This window comes from Artemia sp. Qi Xiang Cuo, chromosome 15, assembly GCF_049724085.1.
Source record: "Artemia sp. Qi Xiang Cuo chromosome 15, ASM4972408v1, whole genome shotgun sequence".
NCBI classification, from domain to species: Eukaryota; Metazoa; Arthropoda; class Branchiopoda; order Anostraca; family Artemiidae; genus Artemia; species Artemia sp. Qi Xiang Cuo.
Genome location: NC_142808.1, coordinates 6,330,993 through 6,358,976, shown reverse-complemented (window position 1 = coordinate 6,358,976; position 27,984 = coordinate 6,330,993). Strand labels below are relative to the sequence as shown.

Genomic DNA, 27,984 nt, shown 5'->3' with positions numbered 1-27,984 from the left:
TTTAAGTAATTAATTCTTATATTGATTCAATTCAAAATTCCGTAAGAAACCCCATACAAAAAAATTAGTAAATACATGGAAAATGGAATAAACTCAAATCCTAAATATGTTCAATATTATTCTTTTGCGTCGTCTCTAGTGACGGGAAACGGTTCCTCGACAGCTCTTGCACTTGAGTTCGCGATTACTACTTCCTTGGCAGGTCTGTCACGTCCATCTGTTTTCGACTTTTCAATTTTCCTGACTACGTCCTAGAAAAGAAATACATTAAATAGGCGTCAGAAAAAGCAAGGCGATTTATCATTTAATTAAAATCTAGGTCATCCGCTTGCCTGCTAATCCAGTAGACATTGTCAGTCATGAATTTTTCAATCAAACTTTGGTCTCCAAATACCTTCAAAGGGCTGACAAAACTGATATACTATCTGAATAAGTCTTACTGTGTTCTTATCTACCTTAGGATGATGGACATCATAAAGTAGTGAAATTATTCATTTTTGTACAACCATAATAAAGTTATTGCTAGCTTGAATCTAATTAGGCTTTCAAGTCTTTTATCACTTCAACTAAATTTATTGCTTTGACCAAACCAGCATTGGTTTTGGACACTTTTTTTGTTCTGAATGATGTTTGAGCAACAACTTATATTTTTTTCAGCAAACGTTTATTTTTTTCTGAAAAAAGAAAAGATCACGTAATTTATCACAAGAATTAATGATTTTCCACTATAGTCTAATACGTATTTTTTGTTCTAAGTGATGTTTGGGCAAATTAATCATTTTTGTACAATCATAATAAAGTTATGCCAGCTTTGCCTTTTGCAGAGACAATCTGTCTTGGCTTTACTCTAATTAGGCTTTCAAGTCTTTTATCACTTCAACCAAATTTATTGCTTTGACCAAACCAGCATTGGTTTAGGACACTTTTTCTTGTTCTGAATGATGTTTGAGCAACAAGTTATATTTTTTTTCAGCAAACGTTTATTTTTTTTCTGAACAAAGAAAAGATAACGTAATTTATCACAAGAATTAATGGTTTTCCACTATAGTCTAATATGCATTTTTTGTTCTAAGTGATTTTTGGGCAAATTAATCATTTTATTTATCATTTTATTTTATTTTTAATTAAACATGTTATTTATCTCTGGAATTAATGGTTTTCCACTATAGTCTAAAACGTATATTTTGTTCTAAGTGATGTTTGGGCAAATGCTTATTTTTGGTCTAGTTATATTATAATTGGTCTTCTATTGTACACTTATTGTTTATACTTATTACTTAAACTTAAAAAAGAGCTTTAGGGGAGAAAAATTAGAAAAAAAAGAGATAGGTAGACAGAGAAAGTGAGATTGGGAAAGGAAAAATGAAATACACAAAGGGAGGAGATTGAGGAACACAAAATACTTTGATATTGCCAAGGGCAAGGTCGCATTCAGGGGGTACTAGCATTGTACCCCCTCCCCCCACCCCACCAAAAAAAATTGCCCAACTGGTAAAAATGTAGCAAAACAATTATTTTTGTTATGTTTTTACAAGTTGGACCAAAATTTCCCTAGGAAAGTAACTTTTTGGGTATTTTCACTGAAAGAATTGAAAAAATTACAAGTTTGCACCCCAACTCCTCCCACCAAATTAAAAAAAATGTGTTTGGAAATTTTGGTCCAACTTGTAAAAACATAACAAAAATAATTGTTTTGCTACATTTTTACCCTTAATATAAATTTCCCAATTTCCCAGAGCTATATCTTTTAAAGCTATACTAAAAGCAAGATTAGTATGCTTGGTTAATGTTTTCCGCTTGAAGGTTGATAGATTGCCGTTGTCATCCAAAATAATGCTTTTTGGCCATCCACAGTGGTGTCGTTTGGGGGGGGGGGATCAGTTGTACAAGCATTGTACCCCCTCCCTCCGCCCCACCAAAAAAAATTGCCCAACTCGTAAAAATGTAGTAAAACAATTATTTTTGTTGTTGATGGGGGGGGGGGGTTCAAACAATGAATGAATAATAACATGAATGCTTTTAACATTTTACTTTGAAGTAAAATGTTTTTTTTTTGCTTTAAACATGAATAAAGAATTTTGTTTTTGAAAGATGAAGAGATAGGTCAGAAAAAAAATTAGAACAATGAAAAGTGGAAGATAATGAACTTGAGAATTTCTTTACTGACAAATACGGAAATAATAGAAGAATACTGGAGGAGATAAACTAATAGAATGAAGTAAAGAACTTACTGCATTGATATATGAAGAAGTGAATAACAGAAAAATAACAGAGGAATGAGTGACTGGAAGAACAATGAGGAATGGAATGGAAGAACAATGAATAGTAAAAGTTAGAACAAATAAGAAAAAGTTGGTTCATTATTAAAAGAATAAATAAGTGAATAATAGAAGAATCATGGAGAATAAAAGTTAGATAAATAAGTAAAGTAGAGAATTTGCTTCATTGACAAACTGAAAAATAAAAATAAGTGATTAACCAATAATAGTATACTAAAAAAGAAGATAAATGAATAAGTGAAGTATAGGATTTGCGTTGATGAAAATAAAAGAGAATAATAAACGAATAATGAAAAATAGAAGGTAAATGAATAAATGAAATAAATCATTTGCTTTATTGAAAACTGAAAGAATAAGTGAAGAATGATTTCAGATTTTTAGATGTTTGAATAAAGTGATTTTCATTCAGAAAATTTCTGGAATCTGATACAAAACTGGCCTCAATAATTTGATATAAAAGGCAGGGGCGTCCCGAGACTTATTTCGTTGGAGGGGCGATCTTCGTAAATTTTACCGAATCGCTATCTGATTTATGCCAGATTTTCTGCAGAAATCAAGAATTTTGTTAAATTTTGGGCAATTTTGCAAAATTTCTGCAAAAATTTCAAAACGTTGGAGGGGCGGCGCGCCGCTCCCCGACCCCCCCCCCTCGGGACGACCCTGATAAAAGAATTCACGACATAGATCAGCCTTGGCTAGTGGCATTAAAAAAGAAAAGCAATAATGAGTAAGAAGAGAAAGAGTAAAAAAATGAAATACCATTCCACTGATAACTTTGCCAAAGACAACATGACGACCATCTAGCCAAGGAGTTTTCTTGGTGGTGAGGAAAAACTGGGATCCATTTGTGTCTTTACCAGCATTAGCCATTGAAAGCCATCCAGAGCCATAATGCTTCAACTTGAAATTTTCATCCTCAAAACGCTCACCATAAATGCTTCTTCCTAAATTATAAATAAATCTGAATACAGAAGAAAAGATAAACACGAAAATAAATCTACAAAAATGTTTAAAGGTAAATAAACAGATTCCAAATATTAAAACAAAAATTCTAAATATCATAATAAATCAGGATTACATAAAAAATATTTTGCAACTAATATAGGGAATGAACAGCGGTTTATAAGCTATTATAACCTGAATTTTGCATCCTGTTACGAAAATTTGAGTTCATTTTCTTCCAAACTTGGTTTGGAAGATTTTTAGTCTATTATGATTTGTTATTCTACTATGACAGCTTTTTGTGCATCGGTGTCATTGTTCACATGTGTTTATGTTCTTATATGAGCCCCAAGGTTGGGCTAATAAATTCACTCCTCTTTACTAATGTCCCGGATGTCCTCATGGGTCGCGTTGAGGCCATCTCCTTCACATGTTCATGGATTAGTTTCTTATACGATGCTTGATTGTCAGCTTGTTTGAGACGGCATAGGAGGTCATCTGAAGTTATCTTGCCATCTTTTCCTAAGTCTTCCAGGTTGGCAGGTACCATGGACCTTGCATGCAATAAGTTCCAAAGCTGCCAATTACAGATCTTGATAAAATTCCAAAAGCTGAAAGCACTATAGCAGCACAACCTTTGTTTTGACAAAGCACTATAGCAGCACAACATTTGTTTTGACAAAGCGCTATAGCAGCACAACCTTTGTTTTGACAAAGCACAATAGCAGCACAACCTTTGTTTTGACAAAGCACTATAGCAGCACAACCTTTGTTTTGACAAAGCACTATAGCAGCACAACATTTGTTTTGACAAAGCGCTATAGCAGCACAACCTTTGTTTTGACAAAGCACTATAGCAGCACAACCTTTGTTTTGACAAAGCACTATAGCAGCATAACCTGTGTTTTGACAGCTTTCCTTTGAGCAGAGTATTTTTATATGTAAAATTTTCAGAACAGTAACACATGTGACGAATCTACCAAAAATTTCACACAAGCCATGAAAATTGCCAAGTAACATAGCTACCAGGTTGCCTTACTTTTTGCAAGCCATCCATGAACCCTTCCTTCAAAGGTAATTTTTGGCAGGTGTGATCCTTTGATTTGGTGTATATAACTCACAGGTATGAAAAACGTTCCGAGCAGAATTCTAAAAGCTGCCATCAAATTTCACTGTGCCATGAAAACTCAAGTAGCATTACTCCTATCTAATGCTACCCCACTTTTTCCATAGCAGGTGACCCAGCCAACTCAGTTGCTGTTATTGCACTCTCTGGAAAACTTAGCTTTTGGCTTCAGTTACCTTCAAAGGTCATTGGAGATTCTTACTAGATACATCAAGCCAGCTATACACTGCAGAGACATTTGGTCTTGAAAACATTCGTATCCAACATAAACCTTAAGAGAGCAATCTTCGATTAGCCTCTGCAGAATGAACTATTCATCAAGTTAAATTTTAACTGGTGGCAGTTAAAGGCAAGTGCTATAAATAAGTTGAATACAACTCTAAATTGTTTTCAATTACCATTTTTCATCTCCCCTCTTTTTCTAGACAAAATGTATTCTTTTTTTGCTACTTGATTTAGAGTTGAAAACTATGCCAAAATCTGAAGCTGACTTTTTTTTTCTTTATTGGTCTTTTACAAGTTTCAGAATTTATATAATTATTTTCTCTTTCACTCCATTTATTACTCTTTTTCATTTGAAAAGGAGTATTACAAGTTGAGCCAATAACAAGGGTAATAAATCACACCCAAAATAGTTGCACAGAAGCCTGACCTTAAAAATTAAGGCACCAACAATCTAAAAAAAAAAAAAAAAAAAAAAAATTATATTCCACAAATTTTCTATTTTTACCATAAAAAACAATAGAATCAATAGAACACAGATTTATATACATAAATATAGTTGTTTTAAGATCGATAAATTTTATCTTGGAGAGTAGAAAGAAGTGGAAAGAGTAAAAGCTACACATATTTATTGATCTATCATTACATAGATACTAGACATATGTTATATATTGAACATTTTTTTTACACATGTATATGAAGGCCAGTTAGTAGAAAGGGTGATTTAGTAGGAAGGATACAATAAGGTAGATGGATAAAAATTCTATCTTGGAGAGGAAACTTGACAGAATAGAATAGAAGCCTCACATCTTCACCACATAGCCAAAATGGACAAGAAGTCATCAAACCAATTCAACACATTATCTCTTACAGCAAATCATCTCTTCCAACATCTGGCAAGTTAAAAGAAGATTATGAACCCAACATCAAACATATCATCCAAGAAGATTTATCCAATCAAGTAGAACATAATGCTCCACCTAGAATGATGCACAATTTGATCAAAAGCTAAGCGATATCAAAGGAGAGAGGAATCAACAGTTGCTAATGAAAAGTAGAAATTATTGGAACAGCTTGAAGCATCTAGCAAGCTAAAAAAATATCTTGAAAACTATCCTGAACCCAACATCAAGCACAAACTCCAAGAAGATTTACCCAATCAAGTAGAAAAGAATGCTCCATCTAAACTGATCCACAATTTGATGAAAAGCTAAGACATGCTGAAAAGATATCAAAGAAAAAGGGAATCAACAGTTACTAATGAAAAGTAGAAATTATTGAAACAGGTTGAAGCATTATAAGGCTCCAGGTGCTGATAGTGTGGTAAATGTATTTCTCGAATATGGTGGTCTTAAGGTGAGAAATATTATATTGATGATTATGAATATGACGTTTGAAAACGTAGAAGCACTTGACGATTTTAGAAAAACCTTAATTAAGCCACTTTATAAAAAAGGTGATACAAGTGAGTGTGGTAATTATCGAGGCATTAGTGTGATCTCTGTAGGTAGTAAATTACAAAGTAATAGGATACTTTTTAGACAGAGAGATGCCGTAGACAAAGTTTTGAGAGAAGAACAGTGCGGTTTTAGAAAAGGAAGAGGATGTGTCGACCAAATTTTCACTCTTCGGCTAATAATTGAGAAGTGCCTAAGTTTTCAAACCCCTTTGTTCTTCAGTTTTATATATTATGGGCAAACATTCGATTTTGTTGATATAAGAGTCTTGGCGAAGGTCTTATCCTTGTATGGTATATCAAACGAATACATTAAAGTGATTAGTGCTATGTCCGAGAATAACGCTGCTGCGGTTAAGGTAAGAAATGAGGTTAGCAGCTGGTTTTTTATTAAATCAGGAGTTAAGCAGGGTTGTGTTCTATCCCCCTTTATATGGATTATTTTGATGGACTTGTTTTTAAGGAGCATAGGAAAGGCAATGGGAGATCAGGGAATCCAATGGGGAGGAAAGTCTCCTGGACTTGGATTATGCTGATGATTTAAGCATCCTAGATGAAAGTGTGAGCAAAATGAATGAAGTTTTAGAGGTTTTGCGAGTTCAGGGTGCTAGAATTGGTTTGAAAATTAATGTTAAGAAGACTAAGTCACTAAGGCTAGGAATAAGAGAAGATGAAAAGGTGACGTTGGGTAAGGAAAAGATTGATCAGGTGGGCAGCTTCACTCACCTTGGTAGTATTATTAGTAAAGATGGTGGGAGCAGTGAAGAAGTTAAAAATAGAATAGCCAATGCTCAGGGTGTTTTTTCACAGTAAAAAAAAAAGTCTGGAAGAATATGAAGATAAGTCTGCAAACCAAGATTAGAATATTAGAAGCTTCAGTGATGACAGTGGTCAAATATGTCTCTGAAGCATGGACGCTCTGAAAAGCAGATGAAGATTTGCTAGATGTTTTCCAGAGAAATTGCTTAAGGATTGTTCTGGAAACCCGGCTGACTGACCGTATTTCAACCAATAGGCTATACGAAAAATGTGGTTCAATATCGCTCTCTGGGGCTATAATGAAAGAAAGATTGAGGTGGCTAGGACGCATTGTGCGGATGAAGGATGACAGATTGTGGAAGCTTGCTCTTATTGGCCAACCATCTAGGGCTAAACGGAAAGCAGGTCGTCCCCGTCTGGGGTGGGAGGACGTCATAAAGAAAGATTTAAAGGAAATTGGAACTTCGTAGGCGGGTGTAAAGAGGGAGGCTATGAATAGATTGGGGTGGAGGAGGAGCGTGCGTAGCTGTGTTGGCCTCAGGCAGCTTGGTGCTGTGGTGAGTTGTTAGTAATAGTAGTAGTAGTAGCTTGAAGCATCTAGCAAGCTAAAAAAAAGATCTTGAAAACTATCCTGAACCCAGCATCAAGCATATACTCCAAGAATAATTATCAAATGATGTAGAACCTAATGCTCCACCTAGAATGATGCACAATTTGATCAAGAGTTAAGACATGCTGAAAAGAAATCAAAGAAAAAGGGAACCAACAGTTGCTAATGGAAAGAAGAAATTATTGAAATAGTTTGAAACATCCAGAAAGCTAAAAAAAGATCTTGAAAACTATCCTGAACCCAGCATCAAGCATATACTCCAAGAATAATTATCAAATGATGTAGAACATAATGCTCCACCTAGAATGATGCACAATTTGATCAAGAGTTAAGACATGCTGAAAAGAAATCAAAGAAAAAGGGAACCAACAGTTGCTAATGGAAAGAAGAAATTATTGAAATAGTTTGAAACATCCAGAAAGCTAAAAAAAGATCTTGAAACTATCCTGAACCCAGTATCAAGCATATCCTCCAAGATTATTTATCAAATGAAGTAGAAAAGAATGCTTCACCTAATCTGGCGCACAATTTATCAAGAGCAAGGAGATGCTGAAATGAAATCAAAGGAAGATCAAATCAAACTGATCAACATAAATCTACGGAAACAGTTTTCAAAGACAAAAAAAATGCCTTGTTAATTCTACATACAGGGATTAAGCCCAACACTTGTAGCTAAAAAACCAAAAGAACTATTACTTACCACCAGTTCCATCTTTGTTTGTAAAATCTCCACCTTGGATCATAAAATCTTTGATCACACGATGGAAGATTGACCCTTTGTATCCTTCACCTTCTGGTTTTTGAGCAAGTTCCTTAAAGTTCCTGGCTGTTTTTGGTACTGTCTTTCCAAACAAGCCAATTTCAATACTGCCAGCAGGCTCACCTCCAATAGTGATATCAAAAGTTACCTGTGAAAAATATCATAAACAAACTGTGTACTATCATATTTATGCTCATAGATGAGTACAAAATTAGTTTTATTTATTACCAAAACAAGTAAAAACGCATAAAAAATTTGTTTATATCCATTTTTTTGCGTTTTTATGAGCCAGACAAACATTTCGATTGGGAGGAAGGGAGTTCAAACCCCTTAAACCCCCCCCCGCTGGATACAGTTTTGCCTCTCAGTTTGAGGAAAATTTTAATAAGAGAAGTACTTCAAAACCTTTTGACATCTCCACAAGTTGAATAAGACCACATAGGTTAGGTTTCACCATCTCCAGAGGTCATTGGTGCCTGTTTTGGTAATGTAAAATCAAAATCAGTACCATCAAACCTATTTTGGTTCTCAAAATTTAAAAAATCTACCAGGCCTAAGATTATTGGCAACTTTTATAGTTAGGACATGGCAAGTTTTTGGAAAATCTAGAAGTTAAAGTAAAGGCTGAAAGAATTTGGTCATTTTGTACAATTAAGCAAAACATGGTTTTGAAAGTGACATCAGTTCTGTGTGATTAAGCAAAGTCCTCAATTCAAAGAATAAGATAACATAAAAACTCACAAGTACTTTAAAGCCTTTGATATCTCCATGAGTAGAGTAAGACCACAAAGGCTAGGTTCAACTGTGTCCTAAGGTCATTGGTGTCAGAAGTCATGGATATCATCCATCCATCAATCAACTGGAATGATGACAATCTCATTTCAGAATGGACTGCATTTCAAAGCCATGCAGTGCTCATGTGTGAAGGTCTTGTTGCTGAAAGGTCTGAGATAGTAGCATGAGCATACCTCCTAATCTGGGTTGGTGAACAGAGGAGAGATTTTCAGCACCTTTGAGCTTGCAGCAGCTGAAAAAGATAACATCAAGGCCTACCTGAAGAAGTTCAGACTATGTAGTGCCCCCCAAAAAAATCAAGTATTCTCTTGCTATATATTTCAGAAGCAAGACCAGAAAGATACTGAAAATGCTGACAAATACATAACAGAGCTTAAGATCCTAGTTAAACCATGTGGATACACCAATGAAAGTGAAATAGTAAAAGATCAAATAGTATGCAGAGTCAGAAATCCTAAACTACCATGAAAAACTATTAGACACTGTTGACAGCCATACACTAGCCCCAGCTGTCACCATATGCAGAGCTCATGAGTCAACTCAAGCAGAGCTCAAAACTTTTGAACAAAAGGAAATAAAACCAGAATGGGATGCTTTTACACAAAACAGATCCAGCTCCCCACAGAAGAAGACAGAGTACTACTTCTGTGACAGAAACTACTCACCCTAGCATGTATGCCCTGCAAAAGGAAAAAAGTGTGCCAAATGCAAAAAAGAACTATTTTGCAAGAGGTATACAAAAGTAAGACACTAAACACTGTTGGAATGAAGCCACACATATCCCATCATCCACCTTGTGATATGCACAACCAGGAAGAAACAGAGGTGTTCCTATCCTTTATGCCATCAACATTGTCTCCAGCAAAGATAAAATTTTTGCTGATATTTCTGTGCATGGACAAATCCACATCAACTTCAAATAGACACAGGTGCTTAGGTCAACATCCTGCCTTCCCAATACCTGAAAAAGCTCTTGCTAAAGATGCAGCTGCTAAAATCTACACAGCAACTCACCAGCTACTGCAGGTCAACCATACCTCATCTAGGAGTCTGCAACATCCCTTGTTACCACAAAAATGGACCAGCACATTGACATGCCTTCTATGTGGTTGAGTCAAACACCACACCCATACTTGGTTTTAAGGCAAGCAGACATGAATCTGATCAAGCTTGTCCTGAGCATCAAACAGTTGCCTGTAACCAAATATTGCAATGTATTTAAAGGTACAGGGAAGCTTGAAATGGAATGTGAAATACATCTAAAGGACAACACCCACAGTACATCCAGCTAGAAAAGTACCACTAGCTCTGAAGCAGAAGCTCAAGGGCAAGTTGGAAAAGCTAGAAAATAAGTTTTTACATCATTGAAAAAGTCAGTGAACCAACAGATTGGGTTAATGCCATTGTAATGGTTAAGAAAAGGATGGAGGTATAAAACTCTGCATCAACCCTGTGGACCTGAAGACGGTGATAAAACATCCCCACTACCCAGTCTGAAGATGCTGTTGCTGAGTTTGATGGAGCAGCAATATTCAGCAAGCTAGATACTTGCTCAGGCAACTCAATACTCCCACTCTCCATGTGATCTTCCTACAACACAGCCTTCAGCATCATCTATGGATGATACAGATGGAAGAGATGCCCCTTGGTATGGTGTCTGCACAAGACAAGTTCCAGGGGAAAATAGAAGAGGCATTTGAAGAATTAGATGGCATAATATTTGTGGATGTTATTCTAGTATGAGAAACCACAGAGCCCAACCAAAGGCTTGAAGTTGTTCTTAGAAGAGCCAGAGAAAAAAGAATCCATTTCAACAGTATAAAACACATATCAGCCAAAGACAGTTATATATGTTGGACACATTATTAGTAAGGATGGGATAAAGCCAGAACCAAAAAAAAAATCAGGGCTGTACAAGACATGCCAAATCCTCAGTCTAGAGAAGAGCTACAGACATAGTTAGGAATGCTCAACTTCACATCAAAGTACATACCTAATGCATCCTTTAAAAATAAGCCGCTGAGAGATATCATTAAAGCCATGGAATTCACAGGGAAAGTTAATCACAACTCCTGCATGAGACATCAAGAGCTGCATATCAGAAAATCTAGCATTCTTTGACGATTGATACAAAACAACTGAGCTCAAGGTTGCTGCTTCAAAGCATGGACTTGGAGCCAAGCTATCCTCAAATGGGAAGATAGTGGGTTTTGCATCTAGAGCCCTTATCAAGACAGAACAGAACTATTTGCAGCTGGAAAAAGAACTCTATGCAATTGTGTTTGGGTGCAAACACTTTTATCACTATATCTCCAGGTCACTGCCCACTAGACTATCCTGTTATGTTCACTCCACAATGCACCAGCAAATTTTAGCAAATAATGATCCAGACCCAGATGTATGACCTAGAACTACAGTATAGCCCCAGATCAGAAATTCTGGTACCAGATGTGCTCTTTCAACCTCACTTGCTGGATAGTGATGCCCAAATGCAGAATGAATTCAAAGTATGTGTGCACTCAGTGATGAAACCTGTGCTAGTAAGCAACCCTAGAGGAGATACGCCACAAGACAGAAAGATCCTTAACTCAAGACGCTTATGGAACTCATGCACAAAGGATGGCCTTATCACACACTAGTCAGGTCCAACAGAAGCTATCCATTCTGGAATATCAGACACAAGTTAGCAGTCCATGATGGGCTAGCTCTAAAAGGTCAAAGAATTGTTGTACCTTATCTTCTCAAAACCAACATTCTTCACCAGCTTCACTAAGTCCACATGGGGATAGATAAAAACCAAACAGCAAGCCAGAATGATTGTGTACTGGCCAGGAATGAATGCAGACATTGAGACCTTCATCCAAAAATGCAAAGCATGTGCAAAATTTGCAATGAACAATCAAAAGGAGCCATCGATTAGTAACCAGGCACCCTCACTACCATGGCAGCATACTAGCATTGACTATTTGAGTGGAACAAAACTTGTTATCTCATAACTTCTGACTATTACAACAGATATACTGAAAAGATAAACTAGCAAGTCAGATGTCAGCTGCAATCACTAACATACTGAAAGTTAACTTTGCATGTTTTGAAATCCCTCAGCTGATAACTTCAGACAATGAATCTCAACTTTTCTCTCAGGAGTTCAGAGACTTTGCACAAGTATGGGGAATCAGTTTGAAAACCTCCAGCCCCACATATCCAAGATCAAACAGTCTGGCAGAAAAATCAGTACAAACTTGCTAATGGATACTAACAAAAGCAAACAAAAGTCGAAGTAACCCACATATTGCACTGCTAGAATATAGAAACAACCCAGTTGACAGTCTTTCCTCACCCACAACTCCTAATGAGTGGCCAACTGCACAACATACAATTAGCTGAGACCCAAAGACAAAAATCCTCTCATGATACAACTGCAAAACTGCTATCTAAGTTACAACCAAATGACCAAGTTAAAATAAAACCAAAAATCATGTCCTATCATGGAAACCCCAGATCATGCAGTGGAAACAGAAGACAGTCCCAGATTACAATAAAACAGAATCAACATCTCCTGGTGTCCCTTTACCCCAGCCAAGGACAGTCAGGATCCCACTGATAACACTGAACAGAAGTAGCTACACCCTCCCCCCTCCAAACCAAACCCTGCACACATCAGAACTCCACCAAGAAGTCTCTCAATTCCAGGAAAAGAAGGCAAGCCATCTTCCCCACCCCTCCCCCACCAAGCATTGTGCCTACATCCCAAAATACAGCTGCTATTTGCCCAGCCCACAAAGACTCAACCCCCCACCACAAAACCAAACATAATGCTGCATACCTGCAGCAGCAAAGCCACAATAATCCCCCTGCATAAGAAAGGCTCTAAAGCTGTCTGCAACAACTACCGCCCAATAAGTCTTACCAGCCACGCAGCAAAAATCCTCACAAGAGTCATGCTCGGGTGTATACGAGCCATTTCCTCAATGGTCATTCCGGAATACCAAGCCGGCTTCTGACCTAATAGATCAACAATTGATCAGATATTCACTGTTCAGCCGATCATGGAAAAGTATAACAAACTTGGCCGCAGCATCTACCACCTTTTCATAGACTTTAAATAAGCTTTTGATCAGATATGGAGAAAAGGTCTATGGCACATCCTTCTTCACTTTGGCATCCCATCCAAAGTTCAGTAGCTGTGTCATGACTGGAGAATGACTTACCAAGAGCTTCAAAACCTCTACTGGACTACTTCAAGGTTGCCTAATATCACTGGAGCTGTTCAATCTCTTTCTAACTGCAGCCCTTTCACTCACAGACAACCCACCCAGCACCCTTGTCAGAGGAGTGGTGATAGATAAACTAGCATATGCTGATGACATAGACCTAATAACTGAGTCCCTTTAAGATCTACAATCTCAGGCTAACAGCGTTCACTTGTCCACCAACCTCTTTGGGATGGCCATCAACACCTCAAAAACGAAAGCCGTGCTTTGCTCATGCAAGTTTCATTCACAGGTAAATCTCAGCCTTCAGCTTGGTGACGACACCATGAGTGGGTGGAAGGCTTCACCTACCTTTGGAGCTTACTTACTTCTGATAACTACCAACTCAAAGATACCAAGAGACGCCTGACACTTGCAAGCTCCAGTTTTAAAGCTCTGATGCCCATCTGGGGGAATAAGAACTTAACAGCAACTCTCAAAACAAGACTCTATCTACTCCCTCATTATTCCAATCACCATCTATGCATGTGAATCCTGGATGCTTAAAACAAACAATCAATGTGCCACCTAGCTGCCTTTGAAACCAAATCCCTATGACGCATTACTGGTATCACCTACCACAACAGAATCTCCAACTCCAAGCTTCTCCATAATCTGAAAGTCAAATTTACAATACTGGACAAAATAAAACTACAACAACTCAAATCGCTTGGACATACCCAACACATGGATAGCACTCGTCTCTCAAAGATAACCTTCAATAGACAAGTACATGGTTCTCACCCCAGAGATCGCCCTCTGAAGAGATGGAAAGAAAACTTCTCACCCTACAACCTGCCACAACTTTGCCGCCTGGCCGACAACAGAAGCACCTACAGGAGGCATATAAATGAACTGGTTAAAGAAGAGGCCCCAAAACAACCTTCAAGGATGGATGGGACATAAGTCAAGTAAGTCAAGTCAATATAAGATCTAATTAGTTCCCAAATTTTGGAAAATCTACCAAGCCTCAAATGATTAGAAATTTTCATAGTTAGGGCATGGCAAATTTTTGAAAAATTAAGTGGCCAGGCTGAATAGATATGCTTTTTTTTGCATCAGTGAGTTTGAAGTGGCACCAGTTTCAAATAATTAAGCAAGAAAGTCATCAATTCAAAGAATGTGATAACATAACAATTTGAAAATGTTTTTCTTATTTATGGCTTAAGGGCTAGGCACACATAGCTGATTTTGGGAACTGATTTCAGCAAGGGTGCATTTCATGTCAAGTGATTATAATTAAAGGTGTTATGAGGCAGGGCTTACGGACGTTTCTTGGTGATTATCATCATTAATTACGATTAATTTACAATAATCATGAAATACAATTAACTGCATGCCTAAAGCTCTAAAATCCTAGTACATTCCTTGTCTAGAATGTAATTAATTATGATTAATCACCAAAAAACGTCACTAAGCCCTGCCTCTTAGCATCATTAATTAGAATCACTTGACATGGAATACACCCTTGCTGAAATCAGTTCCTGAAATCAGCTATGTGTGCCTAGCCCATTAACCTCATTAATTTAAACCAAGGGGTTACATACTAAATCATAATTATTTCAATCTAATGACTACTTCTACAAAGAGAAACAATTCTCCACAATGTATATTAAGACATCTTATATTTTTCTTTGCAATTTGTTTTTGCCTACAATGAATATTCTTTTAATAAATAATTAAAAAAAATTTGTAAACTTTACATAAATGCTAATCCCCTTAACTTTATGTAAAGAAAAAAAAACCTGTGATATTTAAGCACTAGATTAAACTTATGGACTGCATTCCCAAGCTAGTGCAACAACTTTAGTAAAATCATAAATGTTTTAAGAGTGTTATTTGATACAAACACACTCTAGCCAGTGTCATAAACATTCCTGGGAAAAATCCCATGCTAATTCTGTACAGAGCTATTTGACATGAAGACACCCTAGCCAGTGTTATAAACATTCCTGGGAAATTTCACAGGCTAATCCATTTTCTTGTTTGTTTTTGTTTGTTTGTTTTTAAACTACAGTGGCTATGTTAAACTTCTGAGCCAAATTGATGAAAAAAAAAACTCTAGTCTTTACAGAGACAAAATTCTAGACAAGCTAATTTTTGCTGACTTTGAATGGGGTTAAGTTAAAAATGAAATTTTCTGCAATGAATTCAGGGTTCAAAACATACTCCAGGAAGGCATTGCCAAGCTACCATGTTAACCTTTGATTTCTAAGCCTTAGAAATCTACCAACTTGACAAGTCTATGAGGTATGAGTTGGAGGCAAACACAAACAAATTGTCACCTGTACAGATACTCTCCCCAACATATTGAAATTTTGACAAAACAACATACCTTCATTTTCAATTTTCTGTTTTTTTTTTCTCTAGTATTAGTTTTGACAATGCAATTCCTGTTATTTCGGTAGAATTTTAAGCCATATCAATAAGGTTTTGGTAATTTTTTTGCAGTTCATATTATTGACTATAAAGTGAACATACCACTCAATGACTTTTTTTTATGCTCGTTACAAATACAATAATCATTTTGTTGCAAATTAATTTCACACCTACCCCTAAATATACCAATTCAGCATATATATTTGCACATTAGGGGGGGGGTAGGGTAAAGTTTAAACTTACCTCTCATTTGCATCAGAAATAAACACCACCCCCCCCTAAGGGACAAACATATACCCTGAATTGATATATATAGGGGTGGGGTGAAATTCATTTGCAACAAAAATTATCATTATATTTGGAAAGAGCATAAAAAAGGCATCAAGCAGTATGTTTACTTTATTTGTAAGTCAATAATATGAACTGCAAAAAATTTACCAAGGTTTTTTTTCTAAATTTAGAAAATGTATTTGCAGCTCTTTCAAAACTCATACATTGGGATTGAGCAAAGTGGTGAAACTGAAAATACTTTTCTTGTACTTGATTTAAGCAGAAGATCTACTTTGCAAGGTTTCACTTTTACAGCACAAATATTAATAAAATCTTTGGTTACCAAAGGTCAATGGCCTCTACAGAGAGAGGGAGGGAAGGGTAGGTACTTCACAATAGCAAAAAATAGCTCTTCTAGAATTTTACCCAAGCTACTTTGTGCTATCTTGAAAAGCAGTTAGGTTAGGAGAATGAAACTTTAAGGGATGGATCTACAGACTGAAGTATATCCTGAGAAGGTATTTTGAGTAACTATCTCCACTCCTCTCTCTGTAGAGGGAGAACTTTTAAGAGCTTTAAATTTTATTCTTTTTAATAAGCTAGGCTTTACACAATACAGGGGGGGATACTTGAATTTTCATTTATGCTAAAACTTTCATTATGTGCAACATGACTAGTTTACTATGGTACATCCAAAGGGTTGTCAGGACTCCACCCTTTGACTATTGGAAAAAATTACTTTATAAGCTTATATAGAATGGTACTATCCAATCTACTTATAATTAAAAGTATTTTACTCATCTAGTTGGAAAATTTGGCCCATCCATATAGGAGAAATCTATATTTGCCAACTAGTTGACAATAAATGTTGCCCCAGCAAAACTTTTATTTTCTAACTAGTTGACTAATAACTTCTTCCCAACAACACTTAACTTTGCTAACTAGCTGGAAACAAACATTGCCCCAGAAAACAATTCATTTTCCAACTAGTTGACTAGTAACTTCTCCCCAGCAAAACTGTATTTTTCCAACTAGTTGAATAGTAACTTCTCCCCAGCAACACCTAATTTTGCCAACAAGCTGGAAACAAACATTGCCCCACAAAACAATTCATTTTCCAACTAGTTGACTAGTAGCTTTTCCCCTCCCAGGAAGTTCCCATTTCCCTTAAATCTTTCTTTACGACTTCCTCCCACACCAACAAGGACGACCTGCTTTCCTTTTAGCCTTGGACAGTTGGCCAAAAAAAACAATCTTTGGCAATATGTCACCCTTCATCTGCAGAATGTACCCTAGCCATCTACAACCTTTTTTGCATTATAGTCCTAGAGAGTAGGATTGAACCAGGTTTTTTTTGTAGAGCATACTGTTTGAAATATGGTCAGTCAGCCAGGTACCCAGAACAATCTGTAGGCAATTTCTATGGAAAATATCTAGCAAATTGACATCCACTTTTTAGAATTTTCTTTTAGTTCTGTACATATTGATAGTATCATCAGGGAGGGCTGCTTTGTTTTCAGGATAACAGCTAATACATTGAAAAAAGAGCATCAAACAAGAACATTGTTATTTTTATTTAATTACCATGTTTTTGAGAAGAGTTACTAAACTGAAATTTTACCATTATTTAGAAATTTGACCAATTTACCCCTCTATTCTGAGAGATGTGTGCACTCACAGTTTCAAGTAGCCCAGCCTATAATAAATGGGACCTCACCCTTTGACTAAAGTAAAACACAAAGCTTATTTAGACTTAATTCCATGTTTTTCCTTCAACAGAGAGAGCACAGTAGACAGAATACACAGTATTGACAAAGGCTATACTCTCTGTAAAAAAATGAGAAACATATACAAAACTACACAAGAAACATAATCCACCTTCACACACACACATGATACCATGTATGCATCATGAGAAGTCTATGAAAAAAACTGTGTTTTTTTGTCCAACTAATAGTAACTAAACTAAGGTTCTAACATATATCCCCAGGGCCAGTACATATGGTATCAAATGTGTTTCATGTTTACAAAAAGAGTATTGCTGGGGATAAGTTATTAGTCAAATAGTTGGAAAATGAATTATTTTCTGGGACAATGTTTGTGTCAAGCTAGTTGGCAAAATTAAGTGTTGCTGGGGAGAAGTTATTAGTCAACTGGTTGGAAAATAAAACTTTTGCTGGGGAAACATTTCTTGTCAACTAGTTGGCAAATATAGATTTCCAAGGATGGGCAAATTTCTAACTAGATGGCAAAAATGCCTCTATAAGGAGATGCGACCCACCACAATGCTTAAAGCTAATTTTTTCATGGTCACATAGAGGTTGCAGAGAGACGGCGGTAATCGACATTATTCAGGTGAAAGTGCCCCACAGAGTGAGGCTCCATATATGGCATGAGAAACTGTGGTACTATAAATGTATCATGCCTGGCAACTACTGATGCTTTATCTTCATGGGGTAAACTGGAGCACGAAGTTTGGACCCTCCCACTCACAGCCCCTCTTCTAACGTTGTCCGATTAGGGCATGAAACTTTCAGAAGTTAAGCTTTCCTAGGTACCAGGGAGCTTATCCTCGAAATTATCTAGCTCAATCCGATCACTCCTTCCCTGAATTTTGCATACATAACCAAACTATAGGCCACCTATTAAAATTTTGAAAAACAAATTTTACCTTAATTTTTAGTTCTTAGTCCACGCCTACAGGCCACAGTTTGGCAACGCGATTACTACGGTGTGAATGAGGACTCATTCGAAGCCAGAATTCGACCTGTTAGGGCCTTTTGATATTTTGCAGACCGAAACAATTATCACCCTGCAAATTGGGGTTGAGCATTTATGAAAAACCTTGTTTTCCTATATTAGCCCATGTTAATTTTTCCGACCACAACCCGCCTTTAACGTTGTCTGATCGGGCTGAAATTTGGAGGATAATCTTTCCTGGGGCCTGGGAGCTTATCCTCGAAATTTCAGCTCAATCTGATCACTCCTTCCCTGTTTTCCAAAAACCAAATATCAAGTTTTGCTTGCATCAAAAAGATTTATTACATTACTAAAACACAATTTCAGTTATGTCTCTTTAGTGTAGTGGTGAGATTCCTAGCTGTCAGGCGGAAAACCCGAGTTCGATTCACAATTAGATCAAATTTTTTATATACTGAATTTAAATTAAAAAAAAAACTCAGTTTCTTTTTTAAATTATTTGAAAAAAATTATGTTTTCTAAAGAGTTAAAGAGGCTTGAGTTACAAGGTCGACCCTTAAAACACCCTGTCGAGAAAGAAAAGAATAATACACAATCATCTAACAGTTAGTCAAGCAATAATAAGTAATAAACTGTACAAAAACGTGCAGAAATTATTTGAAAAAACTACCTTTTCTAAAGAGTTAAAGAGGCTGAGTTACAAGGTCGAACCTTAAAACGTACAGGGATTAGGAGGCACAGTTGGGGGCTGCCGCCCCCAAACCCCTGCTTTTGCAGCCTTAAAAAAAAAAATAATTTAAACTGAAAGTAAGGAGCAACATTAAATCTTAAAACGAACAGAAATTATTCCATATATGAAAGAGGCTGTGCCCTCCTCAATGCCTCGCTCTTTACGCTAAAGTTTTTATTGTTTAAAAAAAGAGTTGTGAGAAAGTCAAACTTTAGCATAAAGAGCAAGGCGTTGAGGAGGGCACAGCCTCTTTCATATACAGAATAATTTCTGTTCGTTTTAAGATTTAATGTCGCTCCTTACTTTCAGTGTAAATTTTTTTTTTTTAAAGACTACTTTTTGTACATCCCTATAGGAGATGGATATTTCCTATAGGAGAAGGATATTTTGTACATCCCTATAGGAGGAGACTTCTTATGTCTCCTGCTATTATAGAGCAAACATAAATAAAGTCATACAGATGACTTTTTAATATATCATTCTACTATAAAGCATTATCCTAAAGTCATACAGATGACTTTTTATGTCTCCTGCTATTATAGAGCAAACATAAATAAAGTCATACAGATGACTTGTTAATATATCATTCTACTATAAAGCATTATGAATAAAGTCATACAGATGACTTTTTATGTCTTTCTTTTATAGAGTAAACTTCAATAAAGTCATACAGATGATTTTTTATACCTACTGCTAGTACATAGAGAAAACAACAAAAAGTCAAACAAATTGCTGTTTATAGCCTAGGCCTACAGGATTTCATATATAGAGCAGCCTAAATAAAGTCATACAGATGGCTTTTTAATATATCATTCTACTATAAAGCATTATGAATAAAGTCATACACATGACTTTTATGTCTCCTGCTATTATAGAGCAAACATAAATAAAGTCATACAGATGGCTTTTTAAACCTCATTCTATTATAGAGCAAACATGAATGAAGTCCTACATATGACTTTTTAAGCCTTTCTTTTATAGAGCAAACTTCCATTAAGTCATACAGATGACTTTTTATACCTCCTGGCTATATATAGAGCAGCCTAAATAAAGTCATACAGATGACTTTTTAATATATCATTCTACTATAAAGCATTATGAATAAAGTCATACACATGACTTTTATGTATCCTGCTATTACAGAGCAAACATAAATAAAGTCATACAGATGGCTTTTTATACCTCATACTATTATAGAGCAAACATGAATGAAGTCCTAAATGTGACTTTTTATGTCTTTCTTTTATAGAGCAAACTTCCATTAAGTCATACAGATGACTTTTTATACCTCCTGGCTTTATATAGAGCAGCCTAAATAAAGTCATACAGATGACTTTTTAATATATCATTCTACTATAAAGCATTATGAATAAAGTCATACACATGACTTTTATGTATCCTGCTATTATAGAGCAAACATAAATAAAGTCATACAGATGACTTTTTATACCTCCTGCTAGTACATGGAGAAAACAACAAAAAGTCATAAAAATGGCTTTTTATAGCCTAGGCCTACAGGATTTCATATATAGAGCAGCCTAAATAAAGTCATACAGATGACTTTTTGATATATCATTCTACTATAAAGCATTATGAATAAAGTCATACACATGAATTTTTATGTCTCCTGCTCTTATAGAGCAAACATAAGTGAAGTCATACAGATGGCTTTTTATACCTCATACTATTATAGAGCAAACATGAATGAAGTCCTACATATGACTTTTTATGCCTTTCTTTTATAGAGCAAACTTCCATTAAGTCATACAGATGACTTTTTATACCTCCTGGCTTTATATAGAGCAGCCTAAATAAAGTCATACAGATGGCTTTTTAATATATCATTCTACTATAAAGCATTATGAATAAAGTCATACACATGACTTTTTATGTCTCCTGCTATTATAGAGCAAACATATCCTAAGTTATTATAGAGCAAACATAAATAAAGTCATACAGATGACTTTTTATACCTCCTGCTAGTACATGGAGAAAACAACAAAGTCATAAAAATGGCTTTTTATAGCCTAGGCCTACAGGATTTAATATATAGAGCAGCCTAAATAAAGTCATACAGATGACTTTTTGATATATCATTCTACTATAAAGCATTATGAATAAAGTCATACACATGAATTTTTATGTCTCCTGCTCTTATAGAGCAAACATAAGTAAAGTCATACAGATGGCTTTTTATACCTCATACTATTATAGAGCAAACATGAATGAAGTCCTACATATGACTTTTTATGCCTTTCTTTTATAGAGCAAACTTCCATTAAGTCATACAGATGACTTTTTATACCTCCTGGCTTTATATAGAGCAACCTAAATAAAGTCATACAGATGGCTTTTTAATATCAAATTCTTACTATAAAGCAAACATGAATAAAGTCATACATATGACATTTTATGCATCTTTCTTTTATAGAGCAAACATAAATAAAGTCATACAGATGACTTTTTATACCTCCTGCTAGTACATGGAGAAAACAACAAAGTCATACAAATGGCTCTTTACAGCCTAGGCCTACAGGATTTCATATATAGAGCAGCCTAAATAAAGTCATACAGATGACTTTTTGATATATCGTTCTACTATAAAGCATAATGATTAAAGTCATACAGACGACTTTTTATGTATCCTGCTATTATAGAGCAGACATAAATAAAGTCATACAGATAACTTGTTAATGTATCATTCTACTATAAAGCATTATGAATAAAGTCATACAGATGGCTTTTTATACCTCATGCTATTATAGAGCAAACATGAATGAAGTCCTACATATGACTTTTTATGCCTTTCTTTTATAGAGCAAACCTCAATAAAGGCATACAGATGACTTTTTCTACCTCCTGCTATTATAGAGAAAAAATAAATAGTCTTACAGATGACTTTTTATACCTCATATTAGTATAGAGCAAACATGAATAAATTCTTACAAATGACTTTTTGTTGTTTTCTCTATGTATCAGTGGGGTAATATAATTTCTTCTGTATGACATTTTAGTGGATCATATATTAAATAAGAAAACCAAAATGTCTTTTGTATAACTTTATTTGTACTCTTAACAATAATTTGATGTTTAAAAAGTCATACAGAAGACTTTATATCATTCTCCATCATTTCTCTAGAAATAAATATATAATTACAAACATACAAGGTATAAAAAGTCATTTGCAAAGCATAGCATATATTAAATATGTAACCTAACCTAGGCACCTTTTTCTCCCCCTAAACCCCCAAAAACAACAGTTTAAATATTGTCAACACATTGCTAACCATGCTAAGCATTAATTACTGCATAACAGTGTCTTGAATTAACCCATGCAAAATGGGTTTTCTGTTGTATCTCCAGTTTGATATATATAAAAGAGTGCATTTAACATAAAAATGCCAAGTTATCTGTAGGACTTGTTCATATTTGCTAGGCTATATAATAGTGTAAGATATAAGAAGTCATCTGTATGACTTTATTTATGTTTTCTCCATAATAGTGAGATATATAAAAAGTCATCTGTATTGCTTTATTTTTGCTGGCTCTATAATAACATGAGGTATAAAAAGTCATTTGTATGACTTTATTTATGTTTGCTCTATAAAAGAATGAGGCATAAAGTCATACTGTATGACTTTTTATCATTCTACATAGTACATAGGAGAAAGCAAGATATTGTCTTCTGTTTAACTTTATACTGTATTCTATATAAGAGTAAATGACAATTTTCTATTGCTCAGATATAAAGAAAAAATTTTCTATACTGTCATATGTAGGTAACCCATCTGGTATGAAAATAAATATTTACTTGGAAGGATTCATTTCTTGCAGACAATGTATTGCCTCTAAAGACATCTCTCTAGCCTACTGTACCTGTGTTGGACCTAGCCAAAGCATTTGACAAGGTTTGTCACCGATACCTCATTCACAGGCTACTTACTCTATCTGTTAGTCCACAAGTGGTCAGTTGGACAGAGGACTTTCTGAGGGACAGAACACAGCAAGTGAAAGTGATAACCAGACCAAACAGCCATGTCCTTTCTGACAAAATCAAAGTCACTAGTGGGGTTCCCCAGGGCAGCGTCCTGGGCCCCATCCTGTTCAACATCTACATAAATGAGCTACCCCTCATCACCAGCAACAAAACCACCCTATATGCGGATGATTCGAAACTCATAGGTCCTGCCAACACCTCTTCTTCCATCCAATCCCTCCAAACCGATCTCAACCACATGTGCTCCTAGGTCAAAAGATGGCTGCTGGAATTCAATGCAGAAAAATGCAAGGTCATACACTTCGGACACAAAAACCCCAAACATCAGTACCTCATGACCCAAAATTCTGGAAGTCACCACACAATTGAGCCTGTCCGGGAGGAGAGTGACCTTGGCATCATTGTTGACTCCCAGTTGAAATTCAGCTCCCACTCACAGAAATCTCAGCCAATGCTAGTAGAGCCCTAGGCATCATCAAACACAGCATCACCAGTAGGAGTAAACATGTAATCACCAAACTCTACAAAGGATTAGCAAGACCTAGACTGGGGGTGGGGACGATACTGGCCACCTCTCGATTCAAAAAGGACAAGGCAGTTCTTGAGCAAATCCAACAAGGGCCACTACGATGATTGCCGGCATGGAAAACAAGACATACAGTGAACAGCTGAAGGAGCTCAACCTCCCCTCCTTAGTATACAGACGGAAACATGGAGACATGATCCAGGCACACAAACTCCTCTCAACCAATTGAGAAAATGAGATCCTGGAGATCGACACCTCCCACAAGACACGAGGACACCCTAGACGAATCCGCAAACATCACGCTACAACTGGAGCAAGATGCAATTTCTTCTTGAATCAGATCAAGAACCTCTGGAATAACCTCAAGGAGGACACTGTTGCTGCTGAATCAACAGATGCTTTCAAACGCCATCTGGATGCTGAGTGGAAAGATACACTGTGGAAGTTTGACTGGGAAGCACCAGAATCTTCCACCAGAACTTAACCAACTACAACAGTCATCACAAGGAGTGATTCAACAGGATCAAAAGTCCTTATTTCACTCCAAGCTGTGATTTAAGGAATTTAAGGTAATAAGCAGGTTTTCTCAGTGGTAATTTTTTTGCAAATTGAATTGGTATAGCCTATATAGGCTAGGAGTGGGGGTAAAATTCATTTCCAACAAAAATAATTAGGAAAGAGCATAGGCTATATTTGGAAAGAGCATAAAAAGGCATCAAGTGGTATGTTTACTTCATTTGTAAGCCAATAATGATTTGCAAAAAAATTACCTTCTCAGCCTGCTTGGATATGAGTTCCCTGACTTGGAAAATAAAGCCATGAAACAGATTTTCTAAGCCTTAGAAGTAGGCTAACAAAAGCTGGAGACAGTAGCTTGATAGCCTAGCAATTTCCCATAGCATATTTAGGTAAATTTCTACCAAATCATATTATTGAGTTAGGAATAAAGTAAATGCACCATTCGATGCCTTTTTTTATGCTGATTACGAATATAATAATCATTTCTATCGGAAATTAATTTCAGCCCCCCCCCCTATGTGTGCCGATTCAGGGTTAGGTTGTAGAAATATATACCCTGAATTGGCATATAGGCTATAGGGGGGGGCTGAAATTCATTTCCGGTAGAAATGATTACTATATTTGTAATCAGCATAAAAAAGGCATCAATTGGTATAGCCTATTCACTTTATGCATAAGTCAATAATATGATTTGGTAGAAATTTACCCATATTTAGGCCTCATGTTTACCCTTGAATTTTGCATCCTCCTAAATCAACTGGCCTAATTTCTGAGATAGGGCCTAGCCAGAATCCCCCCACCCTAAACTATTATTTTATTGTAGCTTAGTTGTGAGTCAAGTGACCAGAAAACTACTTACTATATCTGTAACTTTAGGACCATTTTTAGAATCAGCTGAAGCTTGGCAGAAAAAAAATCCAATAAAACACAAAACAAAGGTTAATCCTAATAACTGCTTCATTTTTTTCTTGAAGAATGCAGTAACCTGTTTAATTGTCATTGGCAGAAAAAACTCCGACATCAAAATATTCATCCGTTACTTGTTTAAAGCGCCATCTTAATTGCCGAACAAACGATTCTCTTCTTGTACAAGGTTAGCTGCCACTCATTTTTTTTTTTTTTTTTTGTGAAATCAACCATAAGCGCCCATACGGGGGAGATGGGGGCTCCAGTCCTCCCCCCTGGCTGGAAGATATTGCCTTATATTTTATATTTTTGTTTTGAGATTTTATTTATACAGCATTAAAAGTTCCGATTGTACCAAGTACCCCCCCCCCCCCCGCCTAAAATTCAGCTTATGGGCGCCCATGAAATTAACATGTCCTTAACTGCTAAAAATACTTTCTGAGATGCATTATAATATTCAACTGTATAATTTGAACTAAATTCTTCCATTTCAGGCAATCTTGCTTTAAGTCACTAATAATATAGCATAAATGCTTGTGTCGTTAACCCTCTGTAAATCACTAATATTCAGCCCTAGAACAATCCTTTGTCGTTATTTTAAGGGAAATTAAAGTCTGAAGGGAAGTAAGTGTTTCTCATTGTGCACTCACTAGGTGTCATTAAAATTTTACAAAATTTTCTCGCGGTTTCGGTAGGTCTATCCATTTTGTCTAGTGGCTGGAAGATCAAGTTGAGACGTTAATGAAAAGTATTTTGGAGGAAGGGGGTAGCGGGAGTTCAAATTTTAGGGGAGAACATTTTTTGTAAATGTTTTAGAGAAGAAAATTAGGTAAAATTTTCCTATACCTGTACCTCGCCAGGCTCAACTAAGAGGGTTACAACTAAGGAAAATAAAAGAAAAATAAAACATCAATTATAAAAATAGTTACACAAAAAATTATGCGGCTCAACTGCTTTGATAATACAACTACGTGAAAACCCCAATATTTTTACAGTATTTACAAAACATGTCCACCAATTCACCCGTTTCGAATTTAATAAAATTTCAGACATTCCCGAAAGACAACAGTTGCATATCAACATTGTTGCTTGAATAAAATACTTGAAAAAACGAAAGAACAAATATCAGATTAACTGACGTTCAAACGAGTGAAAAAACAAATTCAAACTGGGGCAAGAGAGCAGGATACAGTCTTCATTGTATAAAGCATATCTTTTACGCAAGATAGCACCTCATAGTTTTCTCAGATTTTCTTTCGGTGCTCAGATCCCAAGTATTTAGTGGCTAAATTGCTTGAACCAAACAGGAAGCAGATATAATTTAGGAAAGATAAATCACAAGCCACTGCTTTTGGTCTCTCAAGAAAACCAAAACGAGAAATTTGGTTTAATCTGAAAGACTCAAAGACTAAGATAAAACTTTAGCAGATCATACCCACCGCCTATTAAAAACGACCTGAAGATTGCCAGAAATTTACAATGCTTTATTTGCATCAACGATGTGATGTAAGGCTGTAACTTATGCAAGTTGCCCATTGTTAAAATATTTTGTCTTTTATTGGAAAAGAGGGCATGTTTGATCCTAGGTTTCCAAAAGGCCTTAGGGTATTGATGTGGAATTTTAAAGAAGCATTGAGAGGGATTCCAAGCGCAGTCAAACACACTACGTGCTTTTCCACGGGTTGTAGAAAATAAATATCAACAATACCTAAGTAGCAGCTGAGGATATTAAGTTTGAAACTTTCAAGGTATGTTGAGGAGACATTGAAAAGATATTGAAGGGCAACTATCCAACCCTCCTTGCCCTTTCTAGTTGCCCTCTCTACTCAACACTGATCGAAATTTTTAATTGGTGATTTTGCTTAAACTAGTCAAAAGGTCTAATAGCTATACCTCCAGAGGTACCATGCCCCCGAAGCCACGGGGTAAGAATTGCAAATTATTCAATTTGTTCGATGTTTTCAGGCAGTATTTATCATTAGGGGAAGGGGAAATGTTTGATTCTGGGTGTATCTGAAAAGGCTAAGGGTATTAAGGTGAAACTTTGGAGAATGTTGAGGAGTATGTTACACTAAATCAAAAGGCACTATGTGCATTAAATTTATCAAAAAGGAGGATCTTCAGTATTTTAAGAACAGCTGAGGGTATTAAGTTAAAACTTTCAGGACTTGTTGAAGGGGATGATCAAAAGTGGCTGGAGGGCTGCCAACCCCTTCCATGCCCGTTTTGGTTGCCCACTCTCCAAAAGAATTTGATCAAAATTTTGGAATAGCCATCTTATTTAGAATAGCCTAAAGGTCATATAATTACGCAAAGAGGGTTGACATAACCTCCCACTGCTTGTGAGATGGATGCCAAACAAATGAAACACACTGTGTGCATCGTAGTTGTCGAAAGGGGCGATCAAGAATATCTAAGGAACGGCTTAGGGTATAAAGTTTAAACTTCCAGGGGATCTTGAAGAGCTATTTAAGGGCAATCTGCCTCCCTTGCCATTTTTAGATCCCCCCTTCATTCATCGCTGATCAAAATTTTGAAAAAGATTTTTTTTAAACAGTGAAAATGTCTAGTAACTACGCCTCTGGGGATGCCATGCTCCCCACAGCCCCCAAGGCAAGGATTGTAAATTATGCAATATGCCCTTTCTTACATTCAGGATTCATCTATGTATTATTTTATTCAATACAGGAGAAAGCTTTGGGCTTGTCGTAATACAAACACATGAAATTACAGCTCAAACAGCAACACTGCAAAA

The 27,984-nt window shown here is 36.1% G+C and overlaps 1 protein-coding gene across 1 annotated transcript; it reads right to left on the bottom strand.

Annotated features, from left to right (window-relative positions):
* LOC148943264 (peptidyl-prolyl cis-trans isomerase 5) lies at positions 1 to 25,348 on the bottom strand. Its single transcript, XM_089101623.1, has 4 exons — positions 25,183 to 25,348; positions 8,095 to 8,302; positions 3,039 to 3,223; positions 1 to 251 (listed from the first exon to the last, which is right to left on the bottom strand). Exons 1-4 carry the CDS (start codon positions 25,342 to 25,344, stop codon positions 117 to 119), a joined length of 690 nt encoding a protein of 229 aa, XP_088957749.1. The 5' UTR covers positions 25,345 to 25,348; the 3' UTR covers positions 1 to 116.
* Between the last annotated feature and the right edge of the window lie 2,636 nt (positions 25,349 to 27,984).

What these genes read in the sequence shown, in the direction of transcription:
- LOC148943264 (XM_089101623.1), bottom strand. Translation starts at nt 25,344, where the DNA reads ATGTCGGAGTTTTTTCTGCCAATGACAATTAAACAGGTTACTGCATTC. An exon ending in AAACAAAGATGGAACTGGTG is followed by an intron (nt 3,224 to 8,094) that starts GTAAGTAATAGT and finishes TTTATAATTTAG; the next exon opens with GAAGAAGCATTTATGGTGAG. An exon ending in GCAAAGTTATCAGTGGAATG is followed by an intron (nt 252 to 3,038) that starts GTATTTCATTTT and finishes TTTCTTTTCTAG; the next exon opens with GACGTAGTCAGGAAAATTGA.